This window comes from Quercus suber, unplaced genomic scaffold (assembly GCF_002906115.3).
Source record: "Quercus suber isolate HL8 unplaced genomic scaffold, Cork oak 2.0 scaffold_343, whole genome shotgun sequence".
NCBI lineage: Eukaryota > Viridiplantae > Streptophyta > Magnoliopsida > Fagales > Fagaceae > Quercus > Quercus suber.
This window is the reverse complement of record NW_027069795.1, coordinates 15347-34924: the sequence shown is the minus strand read 5'-3', so window position 1 is coordinate 34924 and position 19578 is coordinate 15347. Positions and strand designations below refer to the sequence as shown.

Here is a 19578-nt window from a genome sequence, read left to right as displayed (position 1 = left end):
TGATTTATCATGCGAGGATCAAATGGAGGCCGGCAGCCGACATAAATTTTGTTTTCAGCTAAGTTCCTCACTGTCAGGATCGCTTGGTTCCGGCCTCCAGCTCTATTGGATCGGTACCGGCTATGCTCCATCTCTGTCCTCTAATTTCCTCTTTTCCTTCTATTTCATGCCCCCAAGGATGTTTGTTAAAGGGAAGTAGAGAGAAAGAGAGACAGAGACAGAGGAAGAGTATGAAGGTTTGGTAATAAAAATTCCTTTAATAAAGGGAAAGAGAGGTGGAGAGAAAAGACGTGTTTTTTTTTTTTTTTTTTCCTGTGTTGGAGGAGACAGTGTAGGTTTTAAGATTGATCGTGAATTCAGGGGATGACATTTACTGGTCAAAATTCTTCTCCAATTTCTTAGGTCCTTGTTTTACAATATTTTTAGGTCGTTGTTTTACAATATTTTTACCACTCGTCTCGTCACACGCGTTTTGCGCATGGGTGCGATGAGGTTTTTTTTTTTTTTTTTGAGGTCTAGTGTTATAATTTTACTTTAAAAAAAATTTTGATTATGTTTGTTTTGAATAAATAAATTAGTACGAGAGTGTCTTATTTTGTAAGCATTTTAAGTGGAGTTAGAGATATATTTTTACCAAATTGTTCTCAAATTTTTTCTCTGTTAAATATAAGATTTAAAGATATTTTTGAAGTCTGAACCATATAAAAATCCAATTCAAAAAAGAAAATCCTCTTATAAATAGTATAGATGTCAACATGAGAAAAATTAAAGGTCTATTTGGATACAGCTTATTTTGCTGAAAACTGAAAACAAAAAATACTGTAGCAAAATAATTTTTAAATATGTAAATAATGTCGTGAGACCCATTTTTAATGAAAAGTTTGCTAAAAAATAAGGTTTGTGGGTCCCGTGAACAATGCATGGGACCCACTGGTGTGCACTGTCTACCACTTATTTTACTGGTGTGAACAATATACTGACTTTACTGGTGTGAACAATATACTGATAGAAAAGTCAAAAATCACAGTTCAAAAAAAAAAAAAACACGCAGACGCACTGCTTTTCATCCGTATCCAAACATAAACTAAATATATTTTTATTCAATAATTTGGTAATGACTTTAATGGCCAATCATAAGATTCATTCCTCAAAGAAGTGACCTATTGAACGAGGACAAAAGAGTGTCGAAGAAAAAGTTAACACTGACGGAGGAAAAACAAAAACAAAATTTTCAAGATAAAATGGCTAAGGGAAATCAAATAATTGGGTGAATCTGTTAACCTGGTGCAACAACAGGTGAACAGATTCACCCAATTTTTAACCAATAACTCATTCTTTTTACCCCTCTAATTTAGTTAATAACATTTTCAAATCAGTCTCCAATAAACTTTTCAAGTTTCCATTCTTTGTATTTTATAATTATTCTTTCTTAACCAATTATTTATTCTTTTTTTAGAAAAATGGGAAAAGAAAGAAGGGAGAGATGAATATTTTATTTTTGGAAAAAAAAAAAAGGGTATGGCAGTGGCTCTCTTGGTGTGGAGATGCACTGTATCAATTCAGAAAAAAAATTGACTATTTGATTGCAAATCTTTTGGAGCCTATTTCAAGTTGTGGTTGTTCAAAATTTGGACGGAAAAAAGGTCTAATTATTCTATTGGAGATGGTCTATGTATATAATTGATACAATTATCCAATTTTTCTCTTTATATCATTTTATCATTTTATTATTTTCTTAATTTAAAATTTTAAATGTATCAAAGAACGATGTATGGGACGACACTTGACGACAACCCACTAAAAAAAGTGGACTAAAAGACAGAATTGAAAACAAATAAAAGTTAAATGATCAATTTTTTTGAAATGTAAAATTAGGAGTAAAACTTAAAATCAACCCAGAGATAGATGTTACAATCTATAAAGTTATTACTAGATGGTCTTAATGAAGTTTTAAAGAAGTTTTGACATGGTACAAAAGCTAAAAAACAACGGCTAAGTTTTTGCTCTTAATATTTGAAAATAAATTGTGAGCACATAACAAAAGCTCACTCTTAGTTTATGCTACTACTACTATGATCTAGTAGTGAGCAGTGGCGAATTTGAGGAACAAGGCCTGAGCTTGACTGTGCACCAGCTATCGGAAATCATCTCATATATAATAGAATGCTACGAAATCTCACATTTTTCCCTTTAATGTAGCAAACATTTTTACAAGAATATAACAGTCCCAAGCCAACTCAAGGAATTTGTTCAATCTAAGCGAGAACAAACATAAAATTGAGGCAAACGTGACGCAAATTAGCAGATTGACTTCCTAACATGTTCCTGAGAATAGGAACCAACGAGCTTTGAGTTTTTCTTTCAACAAAATACAAGGTCAGTATATATAGGTGCCCCTCAAAAAGTGGGGATAAGGAGGCAGTAGATAAATGCTTCCTAGTTCTGTGTCTTTCCTTCCATGGGAAACAGTTCCCAAACACAACCAGTAGAGGACTAGTGTCATCCCTTTCATATTTTGTACCAACGTATTTTGTTTTCTTAAGGAGAAGCATGGAAAAAGTTATATAGCAGATTATACTTTATAGGGGAAGAACTCTCCTTCTTTCATAAAGAAATACCCATTATAAACATGCACATATATACAGCAACAGTTCTAAATGGCAGTGCCTTCTTCAACTACATTGAAATATTTACAGATTACTATGCACTAATGCAACCGGGGCTGGAATTCGGCAGCATTGCACTAACTTGATTGACAATGCTCATCGATCTGAGCTTCTTTTGGCTGCTTTTTACTTTTCATTCCCTTTTTAGGTTTCTTGATGTTATCCATTTGGGAAACCTGTCATTAGTCCAGAATATAGAGAAGGCTTTAACAAAATAAAACACACGCATGCAACTTTTCTACACTGCCTAAAGTTGGTGACATAGCATATATTCACGCTTTCATGCAAACCTACTGATTACCTGTGCTCCGACCTGGTACTAAATTATCTAAACACGAATGCAGAGATCGCACACATACATACACATAACAGAATGATGCATGTACACATACAAAACACACGTGACACATTCTCTTCAAACATTAAGCTTGATACAACAAGCAGGGAGAGGAGAGAGATATAAGTTAAATAGTTTGCCAGCAGACAGTAGTTCTGTCATCTATACTTACAATGTAGGATTTCCACTCAATTTTTTCATGCCCCTCAGTGCCAGTAGCAGGTTGAGAATGACTGCCTACGTGGCGGAATATGTGAATCAGTACGACAGCATCCAGAGCAGCATATTCTAGCTGCACCCAAAATATTGTTTTAGTTTCGTAGAGTTTTTTTTTTATAGGTATTTTAGTTTCGTAGAGTTATTACGGATAAATCTATAGTTCAAGCATTAATGATATTCAGATCTTAAACTTTAATCACAATAGAATCTATAAGGAAAACCAGATAACTCCTTAGAAAAATCAGCTCTCTTGAGTTTAAAGTACCAAACATGCATGCCTACGAACAGCAATTTACTAGGTCCCATTTCTTATAAGTAATAAGAACTTAGATTCAAACAATTCTAACTAAACTTTTACTTTGCATGGAATATGTGAAAAGCCTTTTCCTTTCCCATGTTATGAAATATGTCCAGTTTGGAAAAAGAAGAAGTTAATAAGTTCCCAAATGGCAAGCAGCCATCTCTGTTTGCTCCAAATCCACTAAGTAATAGAGCTCTTTATTTACGTTTAATGGGGGTTATACTAGATAGTTTCACATCTCAATACATATTTTATTTGATGCATCTTTTCTGGGATAAGACCAGATATTATTGGACTGCAAGCATGAATAGATACTGATTGAAAGTGGATGGGAAAGGAGATCTTTTACTTTGCCCTACAGGAGTAGGTTCATGTACATCTCTTTCCTAATGGTCTTCCTCATGCAGTTACAGGAAGTTAAGTGTTACAGAACATAAGAAAATAAAGTTACCTGATTCTTAGTCAAAGGTCGTTGCTCCCAGTTGCTATTACGTCTTGTCTTGTTCAAACCAGCTCCCAATATTTTCTAGTATGCAATAATCACCAAGAGATTATGTCCAATGATTACAGGAGATTACACGAGGAGCTGAAGTGAATTCACTGCTTAATTTACCTTTGCAAGCCCAGATAGGCCACCTCGAGGTTCTTTAAACACATTCTGAACGTCCAGTAGCATTTCAAAGTGCTTGAAACACTCCAACTCTCCATATGAATGAGCCAGCTGCTTTACATCACATTGAAAGTTATAGCCTACAAGGTACATAAATAAAAAATCAGCCATGTCCATATAAATGCTGACAAAACAAGAACAAGATATTGTAGTATAGATGAAATTCCCAACCACACCAAAATATTACAAACACGAAATGGTCTAAACTCACATCTCACAGAAACACCTATGCCCCCAACTATTTCCTATCCTATAATTTGATTAACCTTTCCTAAAAGTCGTTTACACAGTCAATTAAAAGTAACTATATTCCAGGGATTACAAGGATTTTTTTTGTGTCCCTGCAGAGAGAATTTCTTTTGAAAATATCCATATAAGTTTTCAGAAATCATAGATTAGATAATTTCTTTTGAAGATATACATTTCTAGAAGGCTTTGCAGAGTCCTTTTTCTTTTTTCTTTTTTCTTTTTTTTTCCATAAGTGGGTTTTGAACTGACAACCTTACTCTCCACCCTTTCTTGTAAGGGGAGTAGGTGCCATTTGAGCTAGAACTCATTGCTATGGTTTCACAAGTCATTCTACCATACTTATGCATCAAGATTTCTCATACCAAGTTTGAGAATGCTAGGGGACTGCAAAATGCGGGCCAGACAGTTGTCTAAGACATCAGGCACATCTTCGAATAACTTTATCAGATCAAAGATGAAAACCACCTTATCAGAAGCAATCTGCATGATAGACACCTGAAACATGGAACAAAGTCATTTTTACTAACTGCTGGTAAATTTAATCATTTAACCACACAATTCCAACACTAACAAAGGGAACAAAAAATGCAGAATCAAACGATACAGCATTCTCCAAGTATCATGATGGGCAAGGGCAAATTCATGCAAGGGACAAAACATCATAACCATCCATCTGATTATGGATGACAACAGATATACCACACTAATAAACATCTCCCAACCATGCAAGGTCATTTTTGTGATTTTCCCCACAAAGAATTGAGGTAAAAGGTCAACTCTTTTTGTCCTTCACTTCAAATTCACTTTTTTATTCATCATTTTTGCATATTTTTCTTACCATTAACCTAAAACAATAATCTAGACAACTGACAACCCACACTTTTAGCAATCAAATCAAACCCATTTAGCCCCAGGTGCTACAACATCAATACTAACAGACTTCCAACACCACTGCTACTGCACTTGTAGAAAGATACATCTTCATCTAGGTTTCTACTCAATATCAGAATACATTGGTGAAATAACACATAAATTTAATGCAAGATCTGAACTAAAGAAAAATTGGCCTTCCACCAAATGTCAATCTAACCTAGGTTAAACTACTAGATATTGTAAGATGAAGAAGAACTAAAATAATATATATGCTAAATTTAACAAAGAGAAAGGAATGATTAAATTCAAGGCCCAAAATTAATATGAAAACCTGTAAGTACACAAAACTACTTCAGTAATTTTAAAGTGCAAAATGCATGGGTAAGTGAAAATACTTCCAATGTAATAACTCCATGATTTTTCAAAAATATGCACTTTTTTCTTTTTTTTCTAATAAAATGGTAACATGACAACATATATATAGATATTAAGGATTGAGTACAGAAACCCAGAGAGACAGAGAAAGAGAAGATCAAGCTGATTACCTTGTTTGGTTTGATCCCTTTTTCATAATTGGGCTTCCATTCACAATCAAGACCCAAGACTTTACACCCCTCAATACGGCACGTTGCATTACGCAAACCATCAACTTCATCAACCCAAATGATTTCTTCTACAGCTAACTCATTAAGATGCAGAAAACGATTTTGCAGAAGACTTGCCTCAGGCACTGTAAAACATCAAACGGAAACACATAAGTGTCTGTTTGCGTGTATTCAACAAAGAAAACCAAGATACAATGCTCACATTTACAAGTCATACTTCAGAATTGAAATGACTGAACATAAAGTAAAACAAGTTCCTTTAGATATAAAGGGCCACAGAATGCTATTCTATGCAATGCCTTACTATTGCTGCAAAGAAGCAAAATACTAGCTATATTCCAAGGAGCAAAATGATGCAGGAAATGCAACCAGAATTAATGTTTATTTTATTAGGTTTGAGATACCAGATTTTTTTTCAATTTGAATTTGGGCTTTATTGTGGTTGAGAATTTTATGTAATGTAATTGTGGCTTGATTGTGACTCTCTTCACTGATGATGCCTTGAAGCCTATTTAAAAGAGGCTCCAGCCACAGTTTGAGTAGTGCATTTTGAATAAGAATTTTCTGATTTGAGATTTCCCTACAGCTTGGTGGTGATTCTAAGTAACCTTAGGAGGTGAAGCCTAGAGTCTTGTGACCCATTCCCTATTTTCATCTTTATATTTCTATTTTCTACCCTTCCAGCTCTGCATCAAAAAAGTTGGGTATCAGCAATGACACATTTATTATATTAAGCCGAGAAGCAAAGATATACATCTAAGATGGATTAGAAATTTCACTAGAGCAGAGAATAATAGGCCTCTCCAAAAAGAATGATAAGTAAGACTTAACAATAAAAGGTTAAAGACAACATTTCATGCCTGTAATGATTTGATTCCTTTTGGCAAAGAGCTTTGTTAGCTCAATTGGTTGGCACCTCCTAGTCTTTCCAAGAGATCCAGGGTTTAAATCCCCTCTCCCCATTGTAACTATCAAAAATGATTTGATTCTTTTTGTTCTTTTTCTTCATAAGATGAAGATGCTTTAAGCCCAGTTTGCATTTATCTTTTGTTGATTGTAGGGGTAGATGATAGCAATTATAATTAAAGGAGCTTTAATCAAAAGTATGAGATGCAAAAATACAGATTTTCTTAAGAGAAAAGAATATTCAAAGAAGGTATCCTAGCTTGAGTTTGTTATGTGCATGACAAGTTAAAGGTTGCATAACTAAGGAAATGGGAAGGAATTTTAAGGTGGTGCATTTAGAAGCAATGCAAACCAGCAAATTCACTACCAGAAGGAATGAAGATATAAAATTTTAGGAATAAAAAACAATAAGAAGGAGGCTGAAAGCTGCAGCATTGGTTGAGGCTAAATGTGAAGAAATATTTTTGAATTATCTAAAAGAGGCTAATGTCCAGCCATTGTTGATGGCACAAATGAACTTAAAGAATGCCCAAGTATAAAGATGTTAATGACTATGGAAAATAGAATATACCGTTGACATCCAGAAAACCAGTAAGGGAGTATCGATCACACAGTTCATCGACCTTCTCTGTGTACCCAGCTTCCATTGCCAAATAAACCTTAAAAATATAATAGAATCAATGTATATAATGTTGAGAAAATAACCCATAAAAGAAGGGAGCATATCAAATGAATAAAATGTAACTATAGCTCCAAACAATAATACTACAATTTTTATAGACCTTACCACCATTTTTTTGACAAACCTCAGCTAAAAGGAAGTAAAAGCAAGATATAAAAATGTAACAGTTACTCATGTCAAAAGCTACTAACCAAATATTCAAGAAGTTGTCTATCACCGTTTGTCTTTGCCTCTGCAACTTCCCAACATCCTTTTTCTGCTAGCTTCTTCAGTGAGCTGCAATGTTGAATATTCATTCTTATTTTTAATTTTTTTCAGGTAAGGGTGGGACTAAGGGCATTGAAAATATATCAAACGGAATTTTACCAAGAGAAAGAGTTGAATGGGTCAGAAGAATATATAAACTGTTTAAGATACCTTTCTTTACACTTGTGATATACATCAGGAAACTCCTGGCGGAGATTGTTTTTCTTTATAATATCGTATGCATGCTTTAGCAAGTTCCTATCAATGTACTCCTGAACAAGTACACATAACATTTGATTTCCCATAAATGTTGCCCACTTGTCTGCAGCTTTGAACTCTTTGCTCTGTATCATAGTAAAGAGAAAAGATTTTCCAGACTGGCGGATGGAAAATTGCTCTAATAGTGAGACCGCTGTCATGTATGACTGGGATTCTACCAATCCAAAAATGTATTGCTCAACAAATTTCTTTGCTGCATCACCACTAGAATCATTCGTTTCCTTTGCATGGCACATGAATTTCCCAATGTTGATTAATTTGACATCAAAGACTTCAAGAATCTTTACAACAATCCTCTCATCATGGTTGAGAGAGCCCCCTACAATATCAAGAAATAATTGACCAGCAAGGTCTTTTGCCTCCAAGGAATCTGCTTGGTCGGTTGCTAATTTAAGGTAACGACGTAAAGCAGATACTATAAGATGACTGAAGCCTTCACAATATATGCCAAATATGGGCAAGACATAGAGACATTGAATAACAAAAGTAGATGGTCCAGGTTGCGGATCATTATGCAGCACTTGATAAACTTGATGTTGAAGAGCTCGGAACTTAGTAGTTGCCTTCAATGTGCCTATGAAATGGAATCAACAAGAAACAATTATGCAAAAGGAAGCATGGAATGAAATACTGAAAAAACAGTCCTACAAAATACGTGCATTAAAAGGCCATCCAAACAAGGTCCCAAAAATGAATTGCGATGTGGAGGTCATCTGTCCTAGAAATATTAGGAAACCAGCAAGATCCAGAGGACACTGCAGTGAGTTGTAAAAACTTAACCTACATGAAGCTGATCTAACCATATAACCTAAAAATTGGGTTCAATAACAAGACCTAAGTATTAGACTATACCTCATTTCTGTAGGGAAAAATATTTCAAATCACTCTTCTAAGACCAACTTTATGACACCAAGAGCATCCAAGCAAGGTGACATTTAGCCGTGTTCCAACAATGAGTCTTGCAGTATACCACCACACTAGTTTGAAGAGATGATAAGGAAAAATGAATTTAGATAATAGAAGGGATTGTGGTATTCTCCTTCTGGTGTGTTTGGGAACTTATAAAGAAAGGAATTGAAAGTTAAACTTTTTTAAAAAATAATTTGACAATTAGCTACTTCTCTTCTTATTATGGCTTTTAAAGAAAGAGGGATAAATATAAATTTGGGAAAAATACACAAAGCCCACTATGGTTTCTCCAGAAAACACGAACCCACCTAAGTTTTAAGTGCAACACTTAACCGCCATGTGGTAATGTTTTATGTGTAAACAGTTAATTGTATTGCACTTACCCTTTTGAAGTTTTTGAGTGAAAATCAAAAGCCCCCTATGATTTTGTTTTATGTAAAAATGTAAATTTTCATATAAAACAATATCACAAGGAGCTGGGTGTTATATTCAAAAACCTTAGGGAACAGAAATGCCCTGGAGGTTAAGTGTTACACAACAATACCACAAGGGGCTAAGTGTTACACTCAAAACCTCAAGGGGATTCCGTGTTTTAAGGAAAAACCATGGGGATTTTGTGTATTTTTCCCTATAAAATTTCACCATATTCAATGAAGCAAATCAAGCATTCCGCCCAAAAATGGGTAGAATGCTTTTCCTTTGGGAGAGAAGAACAAAACTCTTTCCTCCTTTCTTTTCCTTAAAGAGAATCTCCCAATTGATTCCCGTTTCCATTTATAACATAATCCCCATCCAAACAACCTGTTAAGGTTAGAAGCTCAGAGCAAATACTTTCAACACAAAAAATATAAAGAAAAGGAGACACTGTAATTTCTAATAGGCATCCAAAGCAGTTGCATGATTGAATGAAACTAGTGATGATTGGAAGAAAAATCATACCATGAGTATAACATTCTTTCAGGAGGTATAAGAATACCACTGGAGAAATATAGGTTAGATCAGAAAAGGCATGCGCACATATAGTCCCTGTTTGGTCAGTTTTGTCATTCTTCTTGTGTAGATCCGTAGGTCTTTCCTCCAAGCCCATGCCAGAAATATCAGCTATGATCCTAGAAACAGAATGAAAAATTAATTTGAAGATAAAACATAAATGGAAGAACTCATGTTAATTATTACTTGGCCATAAATCCAATACAGCAACTGTAACCCAACAACTATCTGTCCTCTAGATCATGTCACAGAAAGTAAACGAATCCAGTATTTTTTATTTTATTTTATTTTATAATTCAATAGCTAAGGGTGGGGGTATTTGTACTTTGGATGTCTTTGTTATAAACATTAGGAGGTGTCAGTTGAGCTATAAGGCTCTTGGCAACGAATTCAGCATAATCTAAAAGGCCAATCCTCCACCCGTAAGAAGAAATACTGTTCGAAATACCATAACTTAAGGAGTAAAATGAATGCGCCAACAGAAAAAAGACAAGCTGCTTTTACAATAAAGCAGAAGACACTCAGATATGTATGAAGTAAAACAGAGATCCATATGCAGATAGCTCCAGAGCCTGGTGTAATGGGATTAATGATTTAAGTTGGCATTTGAGTTCTCATTCCTAAGGTAACATCAAAGACATTTAGTTTATGGGACTTTTTAGCCCTGTATAAATCATCTATTTTACAACTTACTACAGAATCTACATAAGTTAAATAGGTGAGCAATGCTATTGCTAGGTGGTTTCGTGCACTACGGTCAGTGGCCCGCCATATCCTGTTCCATCTCAGTTCTCATGCTCTTCCATATTATTCAACTCCCACAATCACCAAAACTAAAGTACAAAACTATTGATGAACAAATCTTAATTCCCCCACAATAATCACACTTGTGTTAGGGAATGATTGGATTTGACCATTAACTCACAACCATCTGTTAGAATAAGTTTTATCAGTGAACTAACGCACCCTTGATTTAAAACAAAGACCAAAGTCTCTTAATAACCTCATAATTGCATTTTAATTCTGCCTTAACAGACAACAGTACTCTTAGCAAATATCTAATGGAACTGTGCTCACCCAATTTCACTTTCAACTAGCTCCAACTATTTCACACATACCCCAAATCATAGCCATACAATTTAGGACACAAAGAAAACAAAAATCAAACACTAAACCCAAACAAATACACACTATAACATTGACCAACAACAAAAACCATAGCACTTTAAAATTAAATTTCTTTTTGTTTCTAGCATTTTCCTTGTATACGACACATACACACACATATCCTACTTTATTCCATTAGAAACTTTTGCTACAAAAATTTCTATTTAATACAGATTGATATTTCTCTTTTTATTTATAGTGATTTCTAGATCAATACAAATTCATATTTAGGAAATTTTGTTAATATAAATTGTTAATTTAACAATCATTTTATTAATTAATCCATGCATTGAAATAGGCATACTGCTCATTTAGCGTGTGTGTTTGTGTGTAGTAACCATTCTCCTTTCTCACTATTGCTAAAATATACAAAACATTCACACTTTTTTACCCAAGTTTCTCGGGAACCAAACTGAAGGTGAAACTTGTTTTCCTTTTTTTTCCCTAGAAAAGTATAGCAACTATATTGGACCAAAATTGCTGAACCTAACCACAATCAACCATAGTTCACAAGTCACAACTAACCTAACTAAAACAGTAGTAACTCAGTAAATCATTCATATTTAGGAAATTTCATTAATATAATTTTCTTTTTTTTTGGTTAATTTTACAATCATTTTATTAATTAATCCATGCAAACAGGCATACTGCTCATTTAGTGCGTGTGTGGTAACCATTCTCCTTTCTCATTATTGCTAAAATATACAAACATTCACACTTTTTTCCTCCATTTTCTCGGGAACCAAACAGAAGGTAAAACTTGTTTTTTTTTTTTTTTCCCCTAGAAAAGTAAAGCTACCATATTGGACCAAAAAATAGTTGAACCTAAGCACAATCAACCATGACTCACAAGAGTCACAACTAACTAAAACACTAATAACTCAGTAAATCATTCACCAACACCTACATTAGCAAACACTAACACATAAAATCACACAAACACATGATAATGAGCACTCATCAAGCATATAAGCAAAAGATCTGACACATTTTAGCCTGTTTGTTTCCCGAGAAAAAACGCATGGAAAACTACAAAGTCAAAACAAACCCTTCACCGAAACAAAAATCAACTCAACTCAGCTCAACGCAATGCAATCATTTAGCTCAGTTCCAAAGTTCCACTGTACCAAACAATGAAGCAAAAGAAAATTAAAAATTTAAAAAAAAAAAAATACACAGAGAGAGACACACACAAATACTAAGCTTAAAAGCAAAAAAACAATTTCCACAAGAAAATTTTCAAAAACTTTCTCAGCAGCCAAACAGCGAATAAGAAAATGAGAGAGAAAAAGTAAACGAAGAAACTTACCGAAGCGAGAGTCTGAATGAATTTTTAAAGCTTCGGTTTCTCCCTCTATTTTTGTGAGTGTGAAATTGTGCTGCGAAGTTGTATTTATAGGACTTCGTATATGTATACATTCGGTAACGGACTGAGCCTTCAAAAATAAATAAATAATAATAAATGGGGTCAAGAGGCAATGCTAAGGTGTGGTCGGGCCCACCAGATCTTTTCCTAATAAGGCAATTTTGGTTTTCTTTGCTCTCTTCTCCTCGCAGAGAGAGAGAGAGACAGAGAGCTGTGTGAAATTAGTGTTGGTGGTGGCTAACGTGCGCCGGGGGAGACAGATATTTCAGTCTTTGCAGAGAAGGGATGAGGGCAACACGTTGAGGGTCAGAGGGGGTATTTTGGACTTTTTAACCACTTGTTTTGGCTATATCTGTCAAAAAAGGTTGTATCTGTCTTTTACTTTTCAAGTAAAGGTAAATACTAAATAGTAAATAGTAAATACAACCTTTCTCAAAAAAAAAAAAAAAAGATAAATTACATATTTGGTCCCTATCCTTTATACTATATTTTAATTTGGTCCATAACCTTTCAATTGTGTCAATTTAGTCTCTAACCTTTCAGTGCCGTGTCAATTTAGTCTCTACCGTTATATTTTGAATGAAAATTGCTGATATGACAAACAGTCAAAATAAAATTTTAGTTTATTGCCACATCAATGAAAGCTAATTTTTTATTTTGGCTATTAGACGTATCATCAATTTTCATCTAAAATATAATGGTAGGGACTAAATTGACAGGGTACTGAAAGATTAGAGATCAAATTGATACAATTGAAAGATTATGGATCAAATTGAAATATGGTATATAGGATAGGGACCAAAAACGTAGTTTACCCAAAAAAAAAATACATCTTTAACTTTTGCAATTTCATTTTTTTTAATGCGGATATCTAGAATTTTACGTGTTAGAGATTTGCGCCTTAGAAAACCTAATGGAATTATGACCGAGACTACCCAAATGAGTGAGAGATTTATGTCTTGGAAACCCTAGAGAAATAGAACTACTTGAAGAAATGAGAGATTTACATCTTAGAAAAATCGAGGGAATTATGACTAAAACTACCCAAATGAGTGAGATATAGCATTATATATATTGTTAGATTTAAGAAATAAAATCATAACTATGAAATATATTTCCTTCATTTTGAAATGGAGATGATCTTGTTTCTATAGTATGTAATCCTACCTTTTGGGTCATCTAGTTAATATATCAAGGGTCCGGTTAATATATGCTTTTAGGGCATACATTAGCTATCCATTTTAGGAAACTTTTTATGTAAAATTGAAAAAGTTGTCAAATCAGTTATTACATTTTCATTTTTCCATAAAAAGTTTTTTAAAATAATTTGCTAACATATGTTAATAAAACCCATATATCAATAAATTTAGTGACATAGAATTTTTCATCTTTTTCATAATTGTTAAGGTAACATGTTGTAATAAGTATACAATAAAAGTAGTATCAATATTGTGAAAAATTTATACATTTGGTATTAGGATTCGTCACAAATTGATTTGGGCAAGTTAAGATTAAAATTCTTAATTAACCTATCCTTGGTGGGTTGAAAAAGTTCCAAATTACAATGAAATAATAATAATAATCTCGGAACAGGGCCACCCCCTCGGACAGAGATGATCCCTGCCAAAGGGGATTCCAATCCAACCTGGGCCTCGCAGTCTCTGCTCCTCTCTCTTCAGATGTCAAACAGTCTTCTTGTGGGTGTTCGGCCCATTAACTTGGGCCTGAACCTTCTATCCCCCACAGCGTTTAATAAATATTCTTTTTACTTTCCTAATAAAATAACCAATATTTTCTAAAGAACGTAACATATTACAATTGGAGAGTATAAAATGGAACACTAAAAGCAAGAATAAGATCTTTATTAAAGTTGATAAGTACTGGTATTACCTTGAAGAGGACTTAAACGGTTAAACCCAGATACATCATTTAAGAAAGGCAATTACCATCCCTCCAAGGTGCAACGTCTGTTTTAATTAAACTAGGCTAAAATTTTATTTAGTTTTATTCTAATTCTCAAATTAGTTTCTTATGGTGTAATTTTTGTCAATTAAGTTACTTATTTTATCAAAATGAGTCAATATAATCCTTTTATCCAGATTTATTAGCAAATGAAACCAATCAAACATTTATTATTATTATTCAAATAAACTCATCAAACAACAATATTTATTAATAGCACGTATTGTGAATGTTTTAAATTGACTGATAAAATTTTTAAATTAAAATAAAAAACTCTTATAGCTATAGGTTATTTTGGGGAAAAAAAATCAATGGACTAAATTGACAAAAGTTAAACTTCCTAATTAATAACTGATTCTTATGAATATTTTAGGGTGTGTTTAGATATCTTATTTTCTAAAAACTGAAAACACTGTAGAAATAATTTTTAAATATGTAAATAGAGCCATTGGACCAATTTTTAATGAAAGTTGTAATGAAAAAAAAGGTTTGTAAATTCGTAAACAGTACATAGACTACTTGAATTATATTAACTTTACTAAAACGCGGACCAATTTTTAATGAAAGTTGTAATGAAAAAAAGGTTTGTAAATTCCGTAAACAGTACATGAGACTCACTTGAATTATATTAACTTTACTAAAACGCGTTTCTCCCCAAAAAAAAAAAAAAAAAAAAAAAAAAAAAAAAAAAAAAAAAAAAAAAAAAAAANAAAAAAAAAAAAAAAAAAAAAAAAAAACGCAGATACAAGATAGTGCTTTTCAGCACTATCCATACGCACAATTAGTTTTATGAAAATTAAATGACATGTTAATTTACAACTCGGTCCACTTGCTGTTTTTTATTTTTTTTGGGTTGGTAGAAGCCCACTAGCTTTCGTTAGTTGGGGGGATATGAACATTTTGAGTTTTGGGCACTATTAAAGTCAATTTTGCTCCGAGGTTGTGGTTAACAATTTGATGGGTTTTTTACTTTTTATAGTGATTGATTGCCCAATTGGACATCCGTTAGTCAACTGTTTGAATTGACATATAATTTTTGTTTTCTTTATCTTGCAATAAGACTTATATATGCTCCATAAATTTCAGAATTATTGAAATAACTGTTTGTAATTATTGTCTATTGAGAATAATGTTAATAGCGATAGCATATAAGAGTAACATCATACTCGTCATAATTCCACTTTAATAAATTATATAATAATAATAAATTGTGTATGTAAACTTAAATGTATTGATCGGAATGACATCTATTTTGTCATCTCCAATTCTCCATGTACATTTCAAATGAATCTAACTCATGAGATATGGAGTAATTTGAATTGATTTTTTTGAATAGTATGAAAGATGCTCCTAATTATTATGGACATAATGATTATAAGTTATGAACATACACCACTTGCAACGTATGCACATACTCAATATTAAACTATACAGCCATATGATAACAAATTTGAATTTTGGCTGTCGTAAATATGCTCAACTCTTTCGTGTCTTTTTTTAATGGAGTTTAATTTATTTTTATTAAATTTATTTTTAGAGATATTCGCTTTTAATGATAGCTCTTTATCATCAAATCAAAACAAAAGACAACGATTTTATATATATATATATATATAGAATGAAATGTTGTCATGATAGGTTTTAGCTCACTGCTCACCCAATGAAAAAGCAAGTTTGCCAATCGACCTAGAAGTCATTGATAATATATATTACTCACATGTACATGGTAACAAGCCATACATATATGCGATAATAAACTTTATAGTAGTTTTTTTTTTGAAGGTATCGATAATCATATATAATTATGAGCGTTCCTGATTATAATATCTTGTTATATCTATAAATATATGAGAATAATCATTAGTTGTCAAAAATATGGTTGATACAATTATATATGTCGTTACTAATCATTACATAGTGAACATTGATCATCATCCATTGTAAACATGTAGTATCGGTATTATTTGTTAAATCAACTACCCAAAAAATCCAACACAAAGTTGGTGTTATTTGACATAATGATGAAAAATCAAACATAAATCATCGGCATTAAGATAATGAAATTCTACCAAATCTATAGTCTATAGATATACTAGAATAATCATTAGTTGTTAGAAAAAGTTCAATTTAAGTTGATATTTATCGTTATCAACCATTGCATTGTGAACAATAATAATTATCCATTGTTACACGCGTGATATCAGTATCATTTGTTGGACAACATTAGTATCAAGTATCAACGACTCTAATCCTTGTTTATAAAAAAACAAAAATAAAAACTACTCTAATCATTGGGTGATTGAATAAGAGATCTGTGGTTTAATCCTCGCCTATACCAAAAACTAATTGGTATTTTAGTCTGATGATAAAAGACTATTATTAGGAGCAGACATCATAAGTTGAAACTCTTTAAAAAAAACACTACTCTAGTCATTAGTTGTCAGAAAAAGTTCTACATAAGTTGATATTCATTGTTATTAATCATTGCATTAGAATTATGACAAAGTATAGCTACAAAATTGGTTGTAGACTAAAACTACAACATCATTTAATATCATTTTATTGAAGGTGAATTTTGAGAATTCCATCATTGGATTACATCTTCTTTTTATATCTTTCATGCTTGCGAAATTTTTAGAAAATTAAAGATCAATAGCTATGTCATCAATAAATTATTTAAATTGCTAACTTTTGTAATTTAAAATTATGCATAAAATATAAGCTTATAAATCATATAGTATATAATATCCGATTGATATAAAATTTTACATGTGTATTAAGAGTGTAAAGAACATGCAATTCAACGTTTAGATTTTTAAATATATAGAATGTTTGTTTTAATGAGTAAGGTTGTAATCTAACTTTGTCCTTATAATTATCCATTATTACACGTGTGATATCAGTATCATTTGTTGGACAACAATAGTATCAACTTCTCAAGAATCCAACATAAATTCGATGTTACTTAACATAATGGTAGGTATTTAAAACATTGGGTGCATTATACAAAACACAAATAAAAATAAAAACTTGTGCCGAATTTGTATGAAGGTCTTTACTTATAATTATTGTCAATTGCAACTATTGATCTATTATTATTAGTAATCTTTTGAAGATCAAAGAATTCAAAATCCGCATAATGGACTATATATATATATATATATATATAATGACTATTTATTTATGGGTTGGGTTCCAAGTTTCACGTAATTTTAGATAATGTTACACCACTTAATATTTTTTTTTTAATTAGATTTGAATTTCAATAAATCCACCGTTGGACTACATTATCTTTGTATATTCTCCATACTTACAAAATTTAAAGATGATCAAAAATAAATAGTCATGTCATCAAACAATTGTTTAAATTCAAGTTTTTGTAGTTTAAAATAATACATAAAAGATGAATTTATGGATCGAATGATAAATTATATCCAATTAGCATGAAAATTGGCATGCATGTTAAAAATATATAGAATATGTAATTTAACGGTTGAATTTTCAAAATATGAATTCAATAACAAATTATTGGATGATACAACATTGCTTAGAATTATACCAAGTGTAACTTAAACCCAACATTTATTTATATTATATTGTATTATAGAATTGTACTTGTGGGTGCATTTTTTGCGCTAAGGCCAAGGGTGTCCGTTATAACCTTAGGCATTTTTGCGATCCCACATCGAAAGAATCTCTCTCCCCCTTAGGCCTTATAAGCATGAGCCGAAGAAGTAAGGGGGATTCCTTCGATGTGGGATCACAAAAATACCTAAGGTTACAATGGACACCCTTGACCTTAGCGCAAAAAATGCACCAACAACTACTACTAACCAAAATTATATAATGAGCAGTGGAAGAGTCGCATTGCCGATGGTGGGTGATGCAGGCAATCGAGGTAAGTGGATAAGGATGCAACAAGTTATAAACGAGCAACCAATAGAAGAAAACTGATATTTCAGCACCAAAAAACTGTAGCTTTTTATACCTTGCTTTTCTTAAGTGGTGGGTATCTTCCCGTGAACAGAGAAAGGGAGGACTAACTCTATTCAATACCCCAATGAAAAGAAAAAAGAAAAAGGTGGATAAGGTTGTTTACAAAACCTCATACTATGCGTTATAAAAGGGCAAACTACACAAGAAATTATATTTTAGCTAAAAAATTTATGTGCTTTCACACTTTCGTTTCTTAAATGATGGGTATGCTCACGTGAGAGAGGAGGTGGGGAAACAGCCCTATTTAATGTCCAACACCCAATCTATAAATAGATAAATAACAGTAACAAAATTATTTTTTTAGTCAAAAAATACCAATATAAAGATTTATTGGGAAATGGAGATGCCTCACGTTTGAAGATTGATGATTATACTCAATATCATACTACTATAAAGTTAGATCAATACCATGCAATGAATTTCATAAAAAATTTGCAATAAACTCATCTCAATTTGAGTGCTCTGTATATTAAAAATTTTGGGGCCACTATGCATTTACAATAGTCTTAATTTTAACACTCAATTTATTATATGAATCGTGTTAACGAATGCTATTAGAGTAATTGTAAATATCCATAATAAGAAAGTGTGAATGCCAAAAATGAGGTTGGTGGACTGGCTCTCACTTGGGCTCACAATCTATTTGTAGTGTGAGTTATGAATTTCCCACTTTGGGTAGTTCGTAACACTGAGACCCAACAAAGCAACCCCTCCTTATAAACTCTACTACTCTCACCAGTACCACTCTCTTGTTGTTCTCTCGCTCCCTCTATTCTTAGTTTCCTCTGGAACCATTCAACAACCATTTTTCTCCCTTAACTTCTCATATTTATAGCCCAAAATCAATGGAGGGGTTATGATTACTCTTGTGGTGAGTGGGAAAGGAAGTCCAATGTTATTATCCTTAAGTGAGTGTTTAGTTGGGAGTAGAGGATGGTAAGAATGGCATTGAAACTGGTTCCCACATTAGAGAATCTGTTCTGCGACGATACTTCCCAAGATAATACCGAGCATCTAGGGACTCACCTCCTCAGGAAACTACCAACTTCAACCAGGTCAGAGTTGGCCGGCAGGGTCTTATCTTTGCCGCTCATGTCATAACGGCTTCATTTTGGTTTTTGGGCTTTTTATGGGCATCAAGGTTTGCCTGGGCCA

At 32.8% G+C, this 19578-nt stretch overlaps 1 protein-coding gene across 2 annotated transcripts; it reads right to left on the bottom strand.

Moving 5' to 3' along the window:
* Positions 1 to 2578: 2578 nt before the first annotated feature.
* On the bottom strand, positions 2579 to 12746 carry LOC112024364 (uncharacterized). Of its 2 annotated transcripts, none has more exons than XM_024057004.2 (11): positions 12409 to 12746; positions 9882 to 10051; positions 7926 to 8607; positions 7700 to 7784; positions 7398 to 7485; positions 5861 to 6045; positions 4805 to 4937; positions 4137 to 4273; positions 3975 to 4049; positions 3176 to 3295; positions 2579 to 2842 (listed from the first exon to the last, which is right to left on the bottom strand). In XM_024057004.2, exons 1-11 carry the CDS (start codon positions 12516 to 12518, stop codon positions 2744 to 2746), a joined length of 1884 nt encoding a protein of 627 aa, XP_023912772.2. In that variant the 5' UTR covers positions 12519 to 12746; the 3' UTR covers positions 2579 to 2743. The 2 variants fall into 2 exon arrangements, with proteins under 2 accessions (XP_023912772.2, XP_065615890.1); XM_065759818.1 differs by lacking the exon at positions 12409 to 12746 and adding an exon at positions 10258 to 10495.
* Positions 12747 to 19578: the final 6832 nt, after the last annotated feature.